Source organism: Lithobates pipiens, unplaced genomic scaffold (genome assembly GCF_037356315.1).
Source record: "Lithobates pipiens isolate NorthernLeopardFrog02 unplaced genomic scaffold, aLitPip1_a1.2 Scaffold_16, whole genome shotgun sequence".
NCBI lineage: Eukaryota > Metazoa > Chordata > Amphibia > Anura > Ranidae > Lithobates > Lithobates pipiens.
Window position 1 is genome coordinate 430,414,756 of NW_027507748.1, and position 19,647 is coordinate 430,434,402.

At 41.0% G+C, this 19,647-nt stretch overlaps 1 protein-coding gene across 1 annotated transcript in view; it reads left to right on the forward strand.

Moving 5' to 3' along the window:
• Positions 1-19,647, forward strand: part of CYBB (cytochrome b-245 beta chain) — a 57,506-nt gene that overhangs the window by 16,477 nt on the left and 21,382 nt on the right. The window contains exons 8-10 of the mRNA XM_077482581.1: positions 10,582-10,674; positions 10,889-11,142; positions 15,515-15,677. Coding sequence (XP_077338707.1) covers positions 10,582-10,674; positions 10,889-11,142; positions 15,515-15,677 — 510 coding nt within the window. The remainder of the gene's footprint in view (positions 1-10,581; positions 10,675-10,888; positions 11,143-15,514; positions 15,678-19,647) is intronic.

Genomic DNA, 19,647 nt, shown 5'->3' on the forward strand with positions numbered 1-19,647 from the left:
GGAAACGAGTCGATTCCAGAACAGTATTCCTCAAAGGTGGTCAGCTGTCGGGTGAAGTTCTGGGGATTGGGTATGGAATGAAGGAAGTGGTGTATTTGTGCTGCACACCAGAACGGGAGCTGGAAGGGGCATGCAGGGTCCCTCAACTCCGAAATGGTGGGCCATCTTCCCCCAATCACAAACTTGAAGGCATGCTCACAGTTGGTGTTTCGTAATGTTTGGAATGATGACGGTGATAGTCCCGAGGGGAAATGGGGATGTCCATGAATTGGGGTCAGTGGCGATTTTTTGTCGTCAGGGATGCTGGAAAGGTAGTTGTGAGCATTGTCGCAATGTGTGTCCTATCAGGGCGTGAGATTTTAATTCTAAGGGTAATGAGTCGTAGCACCATAATGCTCCTTTCATAGGGATAGTGGTTTGACTTTGTTCTATTTGCACTCAGAGTTTTAAGGCAGTATGGAGTCCTCAATCGATTATTGAAAAACAATGTCACGTGGCATTTAGCCAGCGTGTATGGGGCTTTCACTTACAAGTAACCCACTGGCACTATTTATTGCCTAATACTGCATTCGAATTTGCAGTTATTTGGCAAATCCCTTAAATGAATACGCAGTGACTGTAAGCACTTTCATAAGCACAATTATTACCAATCAGTATGTACAGTAAGTATTCCATGTTTTAAGACTGGTAGATATAAGCTAGCAATGGGGTTTATTTACTAAAGCTGGAGAGTTCAAAATCAGGCTCACTTCTGGATAGAAACCAATCAGCTTTCAGGTTTTATTACCAAAGCTTAATTGAACAAGCTGCGGTTAGAAGCAAGCCTGATTTTGCACTCTCCAGCTTTAGTAAATAAATCCCAAAGTCTTGGTATTGATAGTAATTATATTGTATGTCTGTGCATCTTCAGGAGGGCATAAAAAAATTGAATGTTTGGATATTTGAGTCTCAGGATTTTGTACATGTCCTTAACCACTTCCCGCCCGGCCTATAACAGACTGACATCCAGGAAGTGGTTCTGTTATCCTGACTGAGCATCATATGACGTCCAGGCGTGGGGGCGCGCAGCGCGGTGAACACCACAAGAACCAGGAAGTGCTGGTAAATGGCATTCCTCGGTTCACGCTGACAGGGAGAGTCGATCTGCGGCTCTCCCTGTCAGGGGGGGTGGGGGTCTGTGCTGATAATCAGCAAACTAATCTGCCAATCGGTGCCCAGTCAGTGCCCAATCATTACCCCTGCCAGTGCCAAAAGTGCCAATCAGTGCCCACCATAGTGCCAATCAGTGTCCATCACAGTGCCAACCAGTGCCCAGCATTAACACATGTCAGTGCCTGCCCAATAAGTGCTGCCCATCAGTGCCATATATTAGTGTCCATCAATACTACCTATCGGTGGCGCCTATCAGTGCCAATCAGTGCCGCCGATCAGTGCCGCCTGTCAGTGCCCATCAGTGCTGCCTGTCAGTGTCCATCAGTGCCCATCAATTCTACATATCAGTGCCTCCTCATCCGTGCCACCTTATCAGTGCCGACTCATCAGTGCCTATCAATTCTGACTCATCAGTACCCGTCAGTGCTACATATCAGTGCCGCCTATCAGTGCCCATCAATTCTACATATCAGTGCCTCCTCATCAGTGCCACCTTATCAGTGCCAACTCAGTGCCGACTCATCAGTGCCCATCAATGCTCACTCATCAGTGCCCGTCATTGAAGGAGAAAACAAAATTTTATAACAGAAATGAAGAAAAACTTTTTTTTTTCAAAAATGTCCGTCTTTTCTAGTTTGTTTAGCAATAAATAAAAAATTCAGAGGTGATCAAATACCACCAAAAGAAAGCTCAATTTGTGGGAAGAAAATTATAAAATGTAGTTTGGGTACAGTGTTGTATGACCACCCAATTGTCATTCAAAGTGTGACAGCGCTGAGAGCTCAAAATTGTCCTGGGCAGGAAGGGGCGAAAGTGCCTGGCATTGAAGTAGTTAAAGCAGTATTAAAACCAAAGCCAACCATTTCAAATATTGCAGCTTACCAATCATTGGATGTGGTGCATGAATCTTTTTTGATGCTCTTTTCCTCTCTGTTTTCACCTGATGATCTGACAAGTAAGACAACTCCCTGTCTTTCAGGTGCATCCATTCTGAATGAAAGGACACACAGATACCCTTGGACAGTAGCATTGTTAATCTGGGGGGGGGGGGGGGTGTTATATGCACTAGCAGATTTAGATACCCTAACAAATTGAAACCAAACTGCCAAACCAAGCCAATACTTTATAATCAGTTACAGCAAACAATGTTGTTTTATTTGGGATAGCTGTTACATAAATACATAAATATAAGCTGATCATTGTAATCACCCCTGTCAATGATAGATGGTTTGTCTCAACCCTCTAAATGCTGTGTCTGCAGGATAGCTTGCTCTGTTGAAAATCAACAGACTTTCTAGCAGGATCACCAGGTAAAAATAAAAGAAAGAAAATGTAAAAAAGAAAAGTAATGAAGTCAGCACATCTAAAAATGAGTAGGCTGCAATGTGCTAAATAATTGCTTTTAGGTTTAATAGCCCTTTAATGAATTCATTTAATTTAATGTAAGTAATGTGTTGGTGTACTTGGCAGTGTGTTTGCTCTGTTTCATATGCAGCTTTTTGCATTGACTTACCTCCAGTCTATCCTGACAGCATAGTCATCCAATGAATTGGCACCATCCACAGGCAGCTTAAAGCCTAACTTCAGGTTTACTGTGACTTTAAATTATTTGCTTGGATCAAGCGGGTACAAACAACCTACTCCCTTAACTAATGGATGTGCGCATTGGGAGCTCTGTATATACTATATGTAGTACCAGCTACATACAGTATACAGCGCTGTGTTCCAGCAGCAGAATGGAGACTTCTGTCCCATTCCCTGAACAAAATTGAGTTGGGCTGTGCATTGCTCAGCCATTCATAGGAAGCTTTGTATTTTAATAATAAATATGAGGCTTTCGATGATTGGCTGAGCTGTAGATAGTGACATCTTCCTCCTGCATCTCCAGCTAAGCCATAGTTCAGCTTTAACACTTCAATAAGACACATAAGTTGGATCCAACACAATTTTACTTCAGATAATTGCAGCACAGAGGATGTTTTTGCTTTTGAATTGTAAGAAGATAGTGAGGTTGAGTTACTAAAGGCAAATATGCTGTGCACTAGAAGTGCACTGTAAGTGCAGTTGCTTTAGATCTGAGGGGAAGCTCTGCTGATTTCTATCATCCAATCATGTGCAAGCAAAATGCAGAACTAGAGAAACTTGCAGTGCACTTGCACAGACTATTTACCTTTAGTAAATCAACCCCATAGACTGTCAAAAGCCCTGTCTCTACAAAGTACTAATACCAACTAGAGAAAATGGAAGAAACTAGGAGAGTCTGGCTAGGACTGAACTAACTAGCACCAAACATGATGGAAGGATAGAGGGAAGTACCAAATCACATAAGTAAACAAGTTGTAGTTGCTTAAAATCACCACTAGATCTCAGCATACTACAGAAAAATAATAACTTGCGGCAGTTTAATACAACACAAACAAATACATATAAGTGGGACAGAACATTGCCCTTTGCAAAGCAGATACTTTTCATCTATATTTAAAATAATTTTTCAACAGAACCTTAACAACTTACTGACCGGCTCACACCGATATATGTCGGCACTTTGAAGAGGGATATCGTTGTTATGGCAGTGGCTAGCTGCCATAATCCCGGTATCCTCTTCTTTAGTGAGCGGTCCAGTTTCCAATAAAAGTGGTCTCTGTGGCGGATTCGCCGCAAGATCACTTTTATTGGCGACGGGAAAGGGGCCCCCCTCCCGTCGCTCTAGGGTGCCCTCCGCCTCTTACAGGAGCCGTCGGCAGTGGCGGAGTCGATTGGGTATGCTCCCCGGCTTGGTACGGAGATGTGTGAGGGGGCGATGGCCCCCATCTGTCTCCATAACATTGCAGGGTGAATGCAATGTCAAAACGTCCCTTCCGCCCATAGCTCTTAAAGGGGCATTAAAAATGTTTTTAATTACATTTAATTAAATTTTTTTTATTGCATTTTAGTGTAAATATGAGATCTGAGGTCTTTTTGACCCCAGATCTCATATTTAAGAGGTCCTGTCATGCTTTTTTTCTATTACAAGGGATGTTAACATTCCTTGTAAAAGGAATAAAATTGACACAATTTTTTTTTTAAAAGAACAGTGTTTTTAAACGCACCCCATCCCGCTGAGCTTGTGTGCAGAAAGGAACGCACACTTGAGCAGCTCCTGCCTATGAAAACGGTGTTCAAACCACACATGTGAGGTATTGTCGCGATTGGTAGAGTGAGAGCAATAATTCTATCGCTAGACCTCCTCCTCTGTTTTTAAACCTCGCCTATGAAGATTTTTAAGGGTAATGTATGTCACCATTCCACGAGCGGTCACAATTATGAAGCGTGACATATTGGGTATCAATTTACTCGGCGTAACATTATCTTTCACAATATAAAATTGGGCTAACTTTACTGATGTCTTATTTTTTTATTCAAACAAGTGTATTTTTTCCCAAAAAAAGTGCTCTTATAAGACCACTGCGCAAATACTATGTGACAGAAAATATTGCAACGACCGCCATTTTATTCTCTAGGGTGTTAGAAAAATATATATATAATGTTTGAGGGTTCTAAGTAATTTTCTAGCAAAAAAAAATGTTTTTAACTTGTAAACACCAAATCTCAGAAAGAGGTTCGACCCTAAGGCTGGGTTCACACCGCTGCGGCTGGGAGACCCGGATGTGATTCGCACCGCACTGCAGTGCAAATCACATCCAATCTCTGTGCGATGCGAGTTCAGCCATACAGATAGTATGGCTGAATTCGCATCGCACCCGCCACAAACTCGCACGGGACCCTTTTTTTGGTCCGCAGCAGAATCGGATCGCATGGGTGTTCACACCATGCGATCCGATTCCTGTCCGAGTTTGCAGATCGCACTGCGATATGCAAACTGATCTGGGGGTGTCATTAACATTTCACTGACACTCCCAGCAGTCCGCATAGGGCAGTGTGAACTGCCGGCAGGAGGCATGCGATGCGAGAAAACGCCGTGGATTTGCGGCGTTCCCGCATCGCTCCGGTGTGAACCCAGCCTTAAGTTGTGAAACTTAATTATATTATTGAATAGGTTGGTCTGTTCAATTGGGAGAATCACTATAGCTCTGCACTAAACAAAACACATGCACCCTGCTGGTTAGAGAGCTCTAGCTCTGACTCTAGCTCAGACCTCTGCAGAGATACCACTGTTTCCACAAAAAGCACAAGAGCCCTGCTCTGCAGCCTGATGACAGTGAACACACATTTCCACTCAGGCTGAGGTTGTGGTTGCCTTCTGAATAAAACAAACTGTCAGATATTGTACACTTTTTGTTTTTATGCACCTGAAATATATTTAGCTGATTTAAAGTAGAACTATAGCCAATTTATTTTTCATTTTGGAGTAAGGAAGGGTTATAACCCCTGTCAGATTTTTTTGCCATCTGTTTCCCATTGGGGAGATTTCCCTTCACTTCCTGTCTCATTGTCAAAACAGGAAGTGAGAGGAAATCCCTGCAAATTAAGGGAATAATTTGGGACCCTCCAGGTCACCAGAGCTAATGTTCCTTTTGGAAGAATTCCCCTCTATTATTTTTCCGGGGAAAACCCAAAATCTGAGATTTTCTTTTACTTTCACTTTCACATTCAATGATAATAGTAGTTAGGGCCGGTTCACACTGCGAGGCGATGCGAGGCGACACGGCTCGCCTCGCCTCGCTCCCGCAAGTCGCCCTCATTCTGTACAATGGAACCGTTCTGAGAGGAGCGACTCGAGTCGCTCCGACTCAGAAAAAAGGTTCCTGTACTACTTTGGGGCGACTTCGGGGGCGACTTGCATTGACTTCTATACAGAAGTCCTCTGCAAGTCGCCGCTGAGGTCCGTGCAGGTCGCGGCGAGGCAAGTCGGAGACGCCTCGCCGCGCCTCGCTGTGTGAACCGGCCCTAACTAGTAAATTAGTAAATAGTAAATTATAATAGTAAACAAAGACAAATAGAGAGGGTAAGGGCCGGTTCACACTGCAGGCGCGGCAAGGCGTCTCCGACTTGCCTCGCCGCGACCTGCGGCGACCTCAGCGGCGACTTGCAGAGGACTTCTGTATAGAAGTCAATGCAAGTCGCCCCCGAAGTCGCCCAGAAGTAGTACAGGAACCTTTTTTCTGAGTCGGAGCGACTCGAGTCGCTCCTCTCAGAACGGTTCCATTGTACAGAACGGGGGCGACTTGCGGGAGCGAGGCGAGGCGAGTCGTGTCGCCTCGCATCGCCCGCTGTGTGAACCGGCTCTTAATGGGAAAACAGATAACAATAAAAACCTAATAGGTGTTGTAATCCCTCTCCACTCTTTTGCAGTGTTTGTGCAGCTCTTTTGATTTGTTTTTTAACTACTTAAGAATAATAAAATTAAAATATGTTGTGCTAAAAGTTATTGTGCTAAAAGCAGCCAGCACAATATTGAAGAAAGTCAATAAAAAGTATATATGTAGTAAAGGTGCTGCGCTTGAATTAACCAGGGGCAAATGTTCAAGTGATGGTTTAATCAGTGGTAGGCACAAGATAGGGAGACCTGTAACTAGCACCCAATAATACAGCCTCTTATCCTATTTAATGGATCCCCATCACAGAGGTTACATCAGCCCATGTAAAATACAGGTGGAAGCCCATCACTCATATATCCTATGGCAGTAGTTCGGATGGTGAATGCAGCAGAGCCCAGATATGCCTCTTCTTACTCAAGGTTCACTCCAAAAGCACTCCAGCAATAATCACCATATATAAAACATCCCATGTGGACAAAGGGAAAGACACCTCATTGCGCAGTACATCAGGGTAATGTTTAATAAGATAACAAATGAATGATATTGCACTCACACATTGCACTAGTAGAAATCAAATTGAGCTCTGTTTGTGTAATAGCAGCCTCTCCCCACCACAAAGATGGCAGCCCTGTCCCAGTATGAAGTCACGTCTCGTTGACGACTCCTCCCTACGCCGTTCCGTCAGAGAATGACGTTGTCATTAGACGGACGCTCGACCAGAATATATATGCAGGACACGTCTAATTGAGTTGAGGAAATGAGATGCGCTCCAAGGATCAGATATTCAAACACCGCTCATACACATATGAGCAGATGTAAAATACTTGCTTTGTTGGCCATAGATCTGCCGTTTGGTTAAAAACAAGAGATCAAGAAATTGCACTATTATACTATGGCATAGTATAGTCAGTATTAGTACTTTGCAGAGACAGGGCTTTTGACAATCTATGAGGTTGATTTACTAAAGGTAAATAGTCTGTGCACTGCAATTGCAGTTGCTCTAGTTCTATGGGGAACGTGCAAGGGAAAAAATGCATTTTTGCTTGGTCGAGATTGGATGATAGAAATCAGCAGAGCTTCCCCTCAGATCTAGAGTAACTGCACTAATAGTGCACAGCATATTTGCCTTTAGTAAATCAACCGCACTGTCTTCTTACAATTCAAAAGCAAAAACATCCTAGTGCCCGTGTGAGTTAGAATATATAGGCCAGACCATATGACAGCTTCAGGTATGGTTAAAAGAACATGTTACCAGCATTAAGGATGGATACCCGAAACATGGTTTGTCCCATCATTATGCTACCCATCATAATATGAACCTAAAGGGTACAATATTTCTGGGCATCGGTAAATTCACGGGTAACTGGAGGGGCAGCCATATGACTAGAGGGGTGTCCAAATTATAGACCCAATGGATCTACAAGGCCAGAACTTACAACCCTCATGGTATGAACGTGGAATAGGATATAAACACATTCATCAGTAATACTTGATGAGAGGTCTAAACAGTCAACAAGGATTTATCCCAGTAATGTGTTGGGGTTAGGAGCATTTTTACTATTAGTTTTATTTTCCCTTTTTTTATTGCTTTTACAATCATGTGTTGTATATGTATTAAATTATTTAATTCAATTTTATTTTTATCTCTGTATCTGTGTATGTTTAGTTTACCATTTATATTGTTGAATGTAATACGTCCGTTATCCACCAGATGGCGATGTGTCCAAGTGCACTTCTAGTTCTTATAAACAAGTTTTTTTCAAATTCTAATTTTATACTATTATTTCATTAAGCCATAGTACAATAGTGGAATTTCTTGATCTCTTGTTTTTAATTGAGCGGGCAGATCTATGGCCAACAAAGAAAGTATTTTACATCTGCTCGGTGTTGTTATATCCGGACCTTGGTGCGCATCTTACTTCTTCATCTCAATTAGGCGTGTCCTGCATATATATTCTGGTCGAGCGTCCGTCTAGCCACACCCCTGACAATGTCATTCTCTGATGAAATGGCACTTTACATTTTTTTTTTTCATTTTACTTTTTATTTAATTTTTTACACTGTCCTTTAAAAAAAAATTGGGTCACTTTTATACCTATTACAACAGTAATAGAGAAAAAGCATGACAGGACCTCTTAAATGTGAGATCTGGGGTCAAAAAGACCTTAGATCTTATATTTACACTAAATGCAATAATAAAAAAAAAGAAATGCAATTTTTTTTTTTTTACCAAAAAATAAATAAATTCCCCATTAATTACATTGGGCGGAAGTGAAGTTTGATGTCGCTTCCGCCCTCCAATGCTATGAAGCGAAACAGGGGCCATATTTCCCTCTCTCAGCATCCAGGCAGTGATGGGAGCAGATGTGATCGTCTCTGCAGCTACCGACGGCTCTGGTAAGCGGCGGAGATGACCGGAGCGCAACGGGAGGGTGGACCTCTCCCACCCCTGATAAAAGTGATCACACGAGGAATCCGCCACTAAGACCACTTTTATCAGAAAGAGGATAGTCCACCGTTTTTAAAATTACCAGGGTTATAGCAGCTAGCTGCTGCCATAACAACGGTATTTAACGTCAAAGTAGTGACGTATGAAGATGGCGGCTGGTCCTTAAGTGGAGGACATGTGCCTCAAAAACTGCTCAAATTCTCTGCTCCATAGAGAGCAAAGGATGGTTTGATCAGGTCCATCTGAAAAACTGACAGGCGGACCCGACCATCAGCGTGAAAGGGGCATAAGACCTTGCACGCCTTTTGTTTTGATGCACCTGAAATGTACTTGGATGATTTAAATTTTAACCCCTTCACGACTGCACTATAGCCTAATAACCGCTACAGTGCAGCTGCACTTTTCCCAGAGGCCGTCATATGATGTCCTCCTGTAGTCACGATGCCTGTTCACCCCTTCGGTGTGCATCGGCAAGAAATTTGTGAATGCTGCATCCTTCGAACATAACTGATCACAGATTGGGGTAAAGAGCCAATCATGGAAGCTCTTTACCTCGTGATCAGCTGTGTCCAATCCTAGAAAATTAAGATAGGTCTTATTTTCATGATAGGTCTTATTTTTGGGGAAACACAGCATCAGTGCCCATCAGTGCAGCCTCATCAGCGCATATCAGTGAAAGAAAAAAATTACATATTTACATCTTTGCTAATTTTTACAATTTTATAACAAAAACGGAAAAAATTTTTTTTATAAAGTTTTGGTCTTTTTTTGTTAGTGTAGAAAAAAATAAAAAATCCAGTGGTGATTAAATACCACCAAAACAAAGCTGGTAACATTTTTGTTTGGGTACAGTGTAGCATGACCCCGCAATTGTCATTCAAAGTGCGACAGCTCTAAAAGTTGAAAATTGCCCTGGGCAGGAAGGGGGTGAAAGTGCCCAGTATGCACGTGGTTAATTGGACTTGTCGAGTGTCGGAGTGTGTTCACTTTCTTTTTTTAAAGCTGTAAGTAAAACAGTCACCTGCTATATATAAATTATGATGATTTTGCATATTCCTTAATTGAGTACAATTGAGTACAATTTCTTAGGTAATTTCCTCAATTAGCACTTTAGTGATAAACAATATTTTTGGTATGCAATATGTTACTATTAGTATCTTATGACTTCATCCAAATAAACATGAAAAAGCACCGAGAATTTTGTGTACTTGCAGCTACGTTTATAATTACCAAATGGCTGATTTCTTTGTTCTTTGTTACCTGTTGAGAAACTATCAGTTACACCAGGGCTGTCCAAACTATTGACCAAGCATTGATTTCAGTTTTCTTTTTTTCTTTTTGTTTATAACCTGCTTATCTAAATGGATGTTATTGAATAATAGTATAATGTTAACCATATTTTTTGGGATGCTGTAAAATAGACCTGGGAAGAACTTTTAAATATTATTTGTGGGGTAAGAAATGGTTAAAAATGGCTCTAGGCACACTTGAAATGAATACTAAACTGTGCTAATGTTTTATGGTGACTGAAATTAAGACACTCCACAAGTCTTTGTAGGTGCAAAAAATACTGTATATTTTTTTTCAACAAAAATGTTTTTTCGCAAAAAAAATCTTTTTATTTTTCCTTGAGTAACATCATAATATTTATTTATGCTTATTTTTAATGTATGTTTTACAGGATCAAATGCATGTATGTAACCACAGTTATTTTTTTCTTAGACATGGAAATGGGTAGTAGCGCCAATGGCCCTATATGTCATTGAAAGACTCATCCGATTTTGGAGATCACAACAGAAAGTTGTAATTACAAAGGTAATACTGTTGACATATACTTCTTTATAAGTGAAGTCTAATACACCAAAATATATAAAGGATATTTCTTACTTAGAAGTTGTTTGGTTTATTTTATATTATTTAAATTCAGTTTTCATGTTCAGTTAAAAATTGCTTTTAAAATTTTAGGCCTTTTTATGGTTCTAAAAAAATGGAGCAACCTACTGACCATGTTGATCCTTTACCGTTTTAGGTTGTTACACATCCTTTTAAGACATATGAAATACAGATGAAAATGAAGGGCTTTAAAATGGAAGTTGGTCAGTATGTCTTTGTACAGTGTCCTAAAGTATCCAGTCTGGAGTGGCATCCTTTCACATTGACTTCTGCCCCAGAAGAGGACTTCTTCAGCATTCACATTAGAATAGTTGGAGACTGGACGGAAGGACTATTTAAAGCCTTGGGATGTGACAAGACTGGAACTCAGGAAGCTTGGAAGCTGCCTAAGTAAGTTTTGTGAAACCAAATCAATTACCATTCTGTTATTGGGCAATCTATTATAGAATTCAGAATTTAGCTTGTAGTAGTTCAATATAAAATGCTATCATATATTATGTAGATCAGGGGTGTTCATCCTTTTGAGGAGTGAGGACCACCTAAGTGATTTGGTAACCGATCGCATGCTAAATGACTACCACCCAAACCACAAATGCAAACGAGCCCTTTATGTCTTGAGACCTCTAGGGTACTTACACACTGATGTTCTGTAGTTTACCCACACCACGGGTGCAGCACAGTGCACCTGCAGACTTGTGGGTGTAGTGTACATTTTGAAACTCCTGTACCACCAAAACTCCTGCACCCTAACCCACAGGATATAACAGAAGTCTATGTCTCAGCATGTCTAACCCGCAGGAAAGCTGCACTTGTGGATCAGAGTAAAAGCAGCCTAATAAACCTTTTTATAAGTGCTAATATACCCATTGCAAAAGTGCAGTGTATGTGATATTTCCTTTTCAAGCTTTTGCTGGCATCGCTCTCCAGGCTGCTAGAAAGATCCCAGGAAAAGTGCACTTGGTAGCACAGCCTGGGACAGGAGCTGGTATTACAGAGGAAGCATCAGCTTATGTGGCTTCTTTTCTCTAAGAGGCTGCATGATCCCCTTACTGTCAGTGCCAGATCCATGCTCTCTGATGCTCTAGGATGGCAGGTCAGCAAACTTTTGATCACAATCTGGGCTTGTCGACCCACCATCCCAGGTCGCAGGCCACATCATAGGCCATGGGGTGAACAACCCTGATGTAGATCTTTATTATCTGGGCAAAAATGATCGCTTCACTCTTGCTGCTATGGTGGCGGTAAAAACAGGTGATTGATCTGCTTGGATAGATACACATTGCAGCGGCCCAAATGCTTTGCAATTTCAATGCTACATTTTGATATTAGACAAGTAACATCGCCTGTCAAATTCTCTAATGTAACTAGGGTCACATGGCAACTGCGAGCCAAGTGCTTGCCACGATCCCACAATCCCCAATTGCAATTTGGCAATAAAGAGCTACCTTCTGAACCATCCTCTGAAATTCAATCCACTGCAGATGTCTTTTCAGGTGGGAGGGGGGACACCACCACAATTGTGAAAGGAGCCTTAGAGCTTTTCAGATGTTAAGAGGCAAGATGTAGGCTACCACCATTTTTGAGCTCTTGCACAATTGCTTCACACCCTCCAATACAACACTCCTGTAAACTTTATACAGTATAAGTTTACCATAACCAAATATGGTCAGATCTGTTGAAGACACAGCCAAGCCACACTTCAGTAGACCAGATATTAGGTGGCCCAATGTGCAGTATTTTAGAAGTATTTGAAACGCTTTCTTGCAGTGTTTTTCACTTCGTTGACTTATTTTTCATTAATTTGCAATGTGCTTGCCTGTAAAATGATTTACATAGTTACATAGTATTACATAGTATAAAATAGTAGGTGAGGTTGAAAAAAGACACAAGTCCATCAAGTCCAATCTATGTGTGTGATTATATGCCAGTATTTGTCAATGCCTTAGTACATCCTCCTCCATCCATGCAGGTAATAACCCTCTCCTCATCTGGTAGTGTTCAAATATTCTCTGGGCTGGCCAAGCTCCTCTGCTCACCCCTGACCTACCTACGTAACCTTTTATGTAGCTGCTTGTTGAAGAGTTAAGTTAAATACTATAGAGTGGTGGTTGAGAGACAGCTCTGAGTATTATGGGGCTGCTGACATCACATCCAAAATGGTGGTGCCCACCAGCAATCTACACAAGGAAGGCTTTTTCAGGTCAATAACATGCATAAAATATGTTAAATGTCAAAGGTTATTGTTGAAATGAAAGGTCTGGTGACAATCTCTTTAAGCGTTTAACTGGTTCCTGACCGCTGGCCGTCCAATGACGGCAAGGCGGCGCACCTATTGTGGCGGGAGGCCGTCGTATGACGGCCTCCCGTTTAAACAGGGAATGCGCGTGATCGTGCGCGCGCATCCCTGTTTCTTCGGTGGCGGCGTGTCACGGAGACACCACTCGCCACCGAAGGGGGTGAACAGCCATTGGTTATAGTCCATCAGAGTACCCGAGTACCTGTCCCAGCCCATCAGAGTACCCCGAGTACCTGTCCCGGCCCATCAGAGTACCCGGGTACCTGTCACGGCACATCAGAGTACCCGAGTACCTGTCACGGCCCATCAGAGTATCCGAGTACCTGTCACGGCCAATCAGAGTACCCGAGTACCTGTCACGGCCCATCAGAGTACCCGAGTACCTGTCACGGCACATCAGAGTACCCGAGTACCTGTCACGGCACATCAGGGTACCCGAGTACCTGTCACGGCACATCAGAGTACCCGAGTACCAGTCACAGTCCATCATGGTACCCAAGTATCTGTCACGGTCCAACAGTGTACCCGAGTACCTGTCACAGCCCATCAAAGTACCCGAGTAGCTGTCACAGCCCATCAGAGTACGCGAGTACCTGTCACAGCCCATCAGAGTACCCGAGTACCTGTCACAGCCCATCTGAGTACCTGTCACAGTTCATCTGAGTACCCGAGTACCTGTCACAGTTCATCTGACTACCCGAGTACCTGTCACAGTTCATCTGAGTACCTGAGTACCTGTCACAGTTCATCTCAGTACCCGAGTACCTGTCACAGTTTATCTCAGTACCCGAGTACCTGTCACAGTCCATATGAGTACCTGTCACCGCCCTTCAGAGTACCCAAATACCTGTCACCAGGCCATCAGAGTACCCGAGTACCTGTCACCAGGCCATCAGAGTACCCGAGTACCTGTCACCAGGCCATCAGAGTACCCGTGTACCTGTCACCAGGCCATCAGAGTACCCGAGTACCTGTCACCAGGCCATCAGAGTACCCGAGTACCTGTCACCAGGCCATCAGAGTACCAGAGTACCTATCTCCAGCCCATCAGAGTACCCGAGTACCTATTTGCAGCCCATGTCTCATAGAATATACGTTGGGGTGTTTGCTTTCCAAAATGGGGTCATTTTGTGGGTAATTTCACTGTCCTGGTGCTCCAGGACCTTCAAAAGTGTGATAGGTAGGAAGGAAATGAGATGTGTCATTTATGCTCCTAGAATGCCTGAACGTACTACTTCAATGTTCGGCCTCTCTATGTGACCAGACTGTATAAAAGTCCTACACATGTGGTATCGCCATACTCGGGAGGAGTAGAAGAATGTGTTTTGGGTTATAATTTTTGCTATATACATGCTATGTGTTAGAAATATCTTATAAATTGACAATTTTGTGTAAAAAAAATGCGTTTTAATTTTTTTCCACATATTCCAAAAACTTCTGTAAAAAAATTAACCGTTCAAAAGACTCATTATGCCTCACAGATTATACGTTGGGGTGTTTGATTTCCAAAATGGGATCATTTTATGGGCAATTCCATTGTCCTGGTACTCAAGGGCCTTCAAAAGTGTAATAGGTGGTTGAGAAATGAGATGCGTCATTTTTGCTCGTAGAACGTCTGAAAGTACTACTTCAATGTTGGTGCTCTGTATGTAGCCAGGCTGTGTAAAAGTCTCACACATGTGGTATCGCCGTACTCGGGAAGAGTAGCAGAATGTATTTTGGGGTGCAATTTGTTGTATGCATATGCTGTGTGTGAGAAATAACCTGATAATATGACAATTTTGTAAAAAAAAATTATAATAAAAAAAAAATCTTAATTTTGCAAAGAATTGTGGGAAAAAATGACAACTTAAAAAAACTCATCATGCTACTTACTTAATACCTTGGAATGTCTACTTTGTAAAAAGGGGTCATTTGGGGGGTATTTGTACTTTCCTGACTTGTTAGTGTCTCAAGAAATGAGATGCACCTGATGTACTGAAGGCCTGATCAGAAGTGATCAATTTTCAGTGATTGGCACCATAGTTTGTAGACTCTATAACTTTCACAAAGACCAAATAATATACACTAATGTGGGTTATTTTTACCAAAGATATGTATCAGTATAAATTTTGGCCAAAATGTATGAAGAAACATTACTAATTAGCAAAAATTTATGACAGAAACAAAGAAAAAGGCATTTTTTTCACAAAATTTACGTTTTATTTTATTTATAGCACAAAAAATAAAAAACTCACTAGTGATTAAATACAACTAAAAGAAAGCTCTATTTGTGTGGAAAAAAGGACGCAAGTTTCATATGGGTACAGTGTTGCATGACTGAGTAATTGTCATTCAAACTGTGAGAGTGCTGAAAGCTGAAAATTGGTCTGGTCAGGAAGGGGGTGTAACTGCACTGTATTGAGGTGGTTAAGGAAATCCAAATGCAATATTATAGTAAATACATTGTTTGATTTTGTTCCCCAGAATTTCAATTGATGGTCCCTTTGGAACAGCAAGTGAGGATGTGTTTGACTATGAGGTTGCTATGCTGGTTGGAGCAGGAATTGGAGTTACTCCATTTGCTTCTGTCTTGAAGTCTGTCTGGTATAAATACTGCAACAATGTGTCAACTCTAAGGTTAAAAAAGGTAATTATAATTTATTCATCAAATAATGTGAAATTATATTTTTATTCTAGAAACTATCATAGTTACATAGTTAGTCTTGTTGAAAAGTCAATCTAGTTCAACCAATAAAAGTTTTCAAAACAAAAACAATCATACAACCCTATATACACAATCCCATAACCATGGCTGATTCAGAGGAAGACAAAAAGCCCAGCAAACCATGAATCAATTTGCTCCAGCAGGGGAAAAAATTCCTTCCTGATCCCCGAGAGGCAATCAGATATTTACTGGATTAGTTCTACCTATAAATGTTAGTATCCAGTTATATTATGCACATTTAGGATAGAATCCAGGTCTTTTTTAAGTAATCTACTGAGGTGGAATGTAGCAGCTCTTGAGGAGTCTATTCCACATGTTCACAGTTCTTACTGTGAAGAAACCTTTCAGCATTTGGAGATTAAATCGCTTTTCCTCCAGATGTAAAGAGTGCCCCTTGTCCTCTGTGATGACCTTAAAATTAATAACTCAGCATCAAGTTCATATCCCCCCTTAATTTCCTGTTCTTAAGAGAGAACAAATTCAATTCCTTTAATCTTCTCCATGTCTTTTATAAGTTTGATTTCCCTTCTCTGCACTTTCTCCAGTTCCCCGATATCCTTTTTGTGAACTGGTGCCCATAGTGAACTTCATATTCCAGATGAGATCTTACTAATGATTTGTACAGGGGAAAAAATACTATCTCTCTCTCTGGAGTGCGATCATCTCTTTTTTTTTTCTTTATTACCACTTCAGCAAACACGATAGCAAGACTTATTCAGCTTTACATTCATTTGTTGTCTCTCTCGAGTTGACATCATTGTGGTATTTTACCAACACTTTTATTTATTTTTTATTATCTACATTTTTCAAAACTTGATCTGAAAAAACGTATTCACTAACTTTACTTTTCATATCTAGCTTTCTGTTCTTTCCCTACCCTTGCTCATCCCCCCTCCCCCCTACTGCTCTTCCTCCCACCCCCACTCCCCCCATATCATTTGGTCTGACCTCAATCTTTCTTCTTATTTCTGGTCCTACTCATGATCTGCCACTCTCTGTCATCTTTTCTAAGTATTTCTCCAGGGTTTTATACATTTTCCATTTTCCCCGAATACTGTTATATCTTCCTGGTTGCTCTTTTTTGCTGCTACATAGGAATTCCATTCTGCTTTAGTATTCTATTCGCTCAAACCATTTCTTTACATCCGGTTTTTCTGTGCTTAACCTCTTCTTTGGGATTAGTCCTTTTGCAGCATTCAACAATATTGGAGTTAATGTTTTTCTATATTGTTTATTTGAGACTTTTGATTCATGAAATAAACACATCTGCAGGCTGTTTGTTGTCTTTTTTCCAGTTATTTCTTCTATGTATTCCAGGATTTCCTGCCAATATTCTTACATTTTTGGGCATTCCCACCAAATATGTGTCATTGTGGCCCTCTGTCCACATCCCCTCCAACACTCTGGGGATTTGTCTGGTTGGTATTTATGGCTTTTATCAGGTGTCAAATACCATCTTACCAATAGCTTATAATTTGTTTCTATTCTGTTTATATCTGTTACGTAATTATGTATTGCTCCTATCATTTTATCAACTTGTTGATCCTCTAGTTTCGTTTTAGTGGAGTTTGTATACCACAGAGCTTTTCCAATGGGTTTAAGTTCTTTCCATTTCTAATTGGTTGTGGTAGTGTATTTACCAAGTGTTTTAATTGAATATATTTCCAATCACTAATCTTCCACCCATTTATTTCCTTTAATTCCAGTAGTGTTTTCATCTTCCCATGCATAGAGATATCCCTAACTTGTGCGTTGCCCATTCTAGCACCTAAAAGTGTCCCCTTCCCTGGGCAAAAAAATATTTGTTCCAGTAAGTGCAATTAATGGTAAATTGTATACCCAATTTTTTTATCGATATAGTGTATCCCATATGTTAGACACATTTATAGTCAAATCATGTGTCTCCAAACCTAGTGTTCTATATTTACGTGGTACCCAAATATTTTTGTGCAGTATAGTTCTACTTCATATATTTTCAATCCTAGTCCACTTTTTTTCCCTTTTTTAATTTACCCATTCTACCATTCGTGAAGTGATTACTAACTTATAGTATCTACCTATGTCTGGTGCTGTAAGGTAGCCATGTTTCCCTGGCTTATTACCCCATTTGTATCTCTCCTGTGACACCCTGTTAATCTCCTTCCTGGTTTCCTGTTCCATCAAATCTTTTAGTTGATCTCTTTTTATAATTAGGAACCTATGGGTTTTCACTTCCGCTTGCTTTTTTGTCTTTGTTCAAGTTCATATATATCATTTACGATTTTCTTAATGGTGTTTTCTCTCTCCTTCTTTTTCCTTGCCCCAATGGAAATCAATTTTCCCCTTATAACAGCCTTGTGTGCTTCCCATATAGTTGCTTTTGTTAATTCTAGCATCTCGCTCTTCCAGAAATATTGGGTGATCTCTTCTATTATTGTGTTTCCTCATCATCTATTAAATCCTCATTTAGCCTCCATGGGCCTTTCCCATAGGTTTATCCTTGTAGTTTCATCTTCATAGTAACTGGGGCGTGATCTGACTTTGTTGTTCTTCACATTGATGTTTCCATCACTACCTCCAGAGCTCTATGCTCAACCATATGTAATCCAGCCTTGAGTACGTACCATGCACTACCGAGTGGAATGTATAGTCTTTTGTAGTTGGATGCTGGATTCTCCAAATGTCGACTAATTGATGTTCGTGTATTTTTTTTTAATCATTCTTAATTGTTTGTATTCTCTATCCGATGCAATAGTACTATCTAGTTTATGGTCCATGGAGAAATTGAGATCTCCGGCCAGTATTACTTTGCTTGTTTGAATTCCATCAAATCATTTAGTACTCTTATCAAATATTTTTTGGGGTTCTTTTTGGGACAGTATACATTTGCAAGCGTGTATTTCATACCCTGTAAGGTCCCTCTCAGGAAAAGGAAGTGGCCCTCTGGATCGACTTTTCTTTTTTCTACTTCAAAACAAGCATTTTCCCCAAAGCCTATGGCTACTCCTTTTGTCCTCCTGATTGGAGAGTCTCCATAGTACCATGTTGGAATATTCCTCGAATATAGCTTAACATTTGTATCCTGTGCAATATGTGTCTCTTGTAAAAATATTATTTCTACAGAGGTTGTTTCTAGTTCTCATAAAACCATATGCCTTTTTTCTGGGGAATTTAGTCCTCGGGTATTATATCAAAGATGTTATGTTACTCATATTTCTCTATTACTCTCCAGTTCCTCCGCATCTCCCTCCCGGGACCCCATCCCCCCCACCCCAAGAAAAGTGGGGGTGCACCAGGCAGGGGGACATGGAGGGGATCTTGAATAGTAACCCAGAGGGCCACAGCAACCTACCTGAGTCTGGCAGACCTATTCCCTCCCTCACACCCCCACTCCCCCCTCTCAACTCCTCCCCCCTTGTTGATGGTATTTAACCTCATGGTTGTAGAGCAGCTAATGAATCTTTGGGAGCCCTCTTGTCCCTGTGCTGTTTCTGGCTTGAGGTGGAGTTCTGTTTGGCACTCTGTTTCCCTCCTGCCACAATTAGTATTCAATCATTTGGTTATATTTACTCTGTAGTCGTCTACTTCCTAGAGATCAAGTGCCATTGTGCTTCATCTTGCGTCATTCTTCCTTGTCTGGATGTTATGTCCCTGACACTTTCTGGTATTGAAATTTCCAATTCTTTGCAAAAGTCAGGGATTTCTTCAATAAACCTAAGTTTCACAGTATGTCCATTTCTTCTGGAAATCAAACTTGCGAGGAAGCCCCAGTTATATTGAATTTCTTGTTCCTGTAAAATTTTTACCAAGAGTTTTTATGTCCTTCTCCTTCTCAGGGTTTCTTGTGATAGATCTTGGAAAATTTGTATCGTCTTTTCTTCATATTCAATTGGTGACTTTCCCCTCACGATTT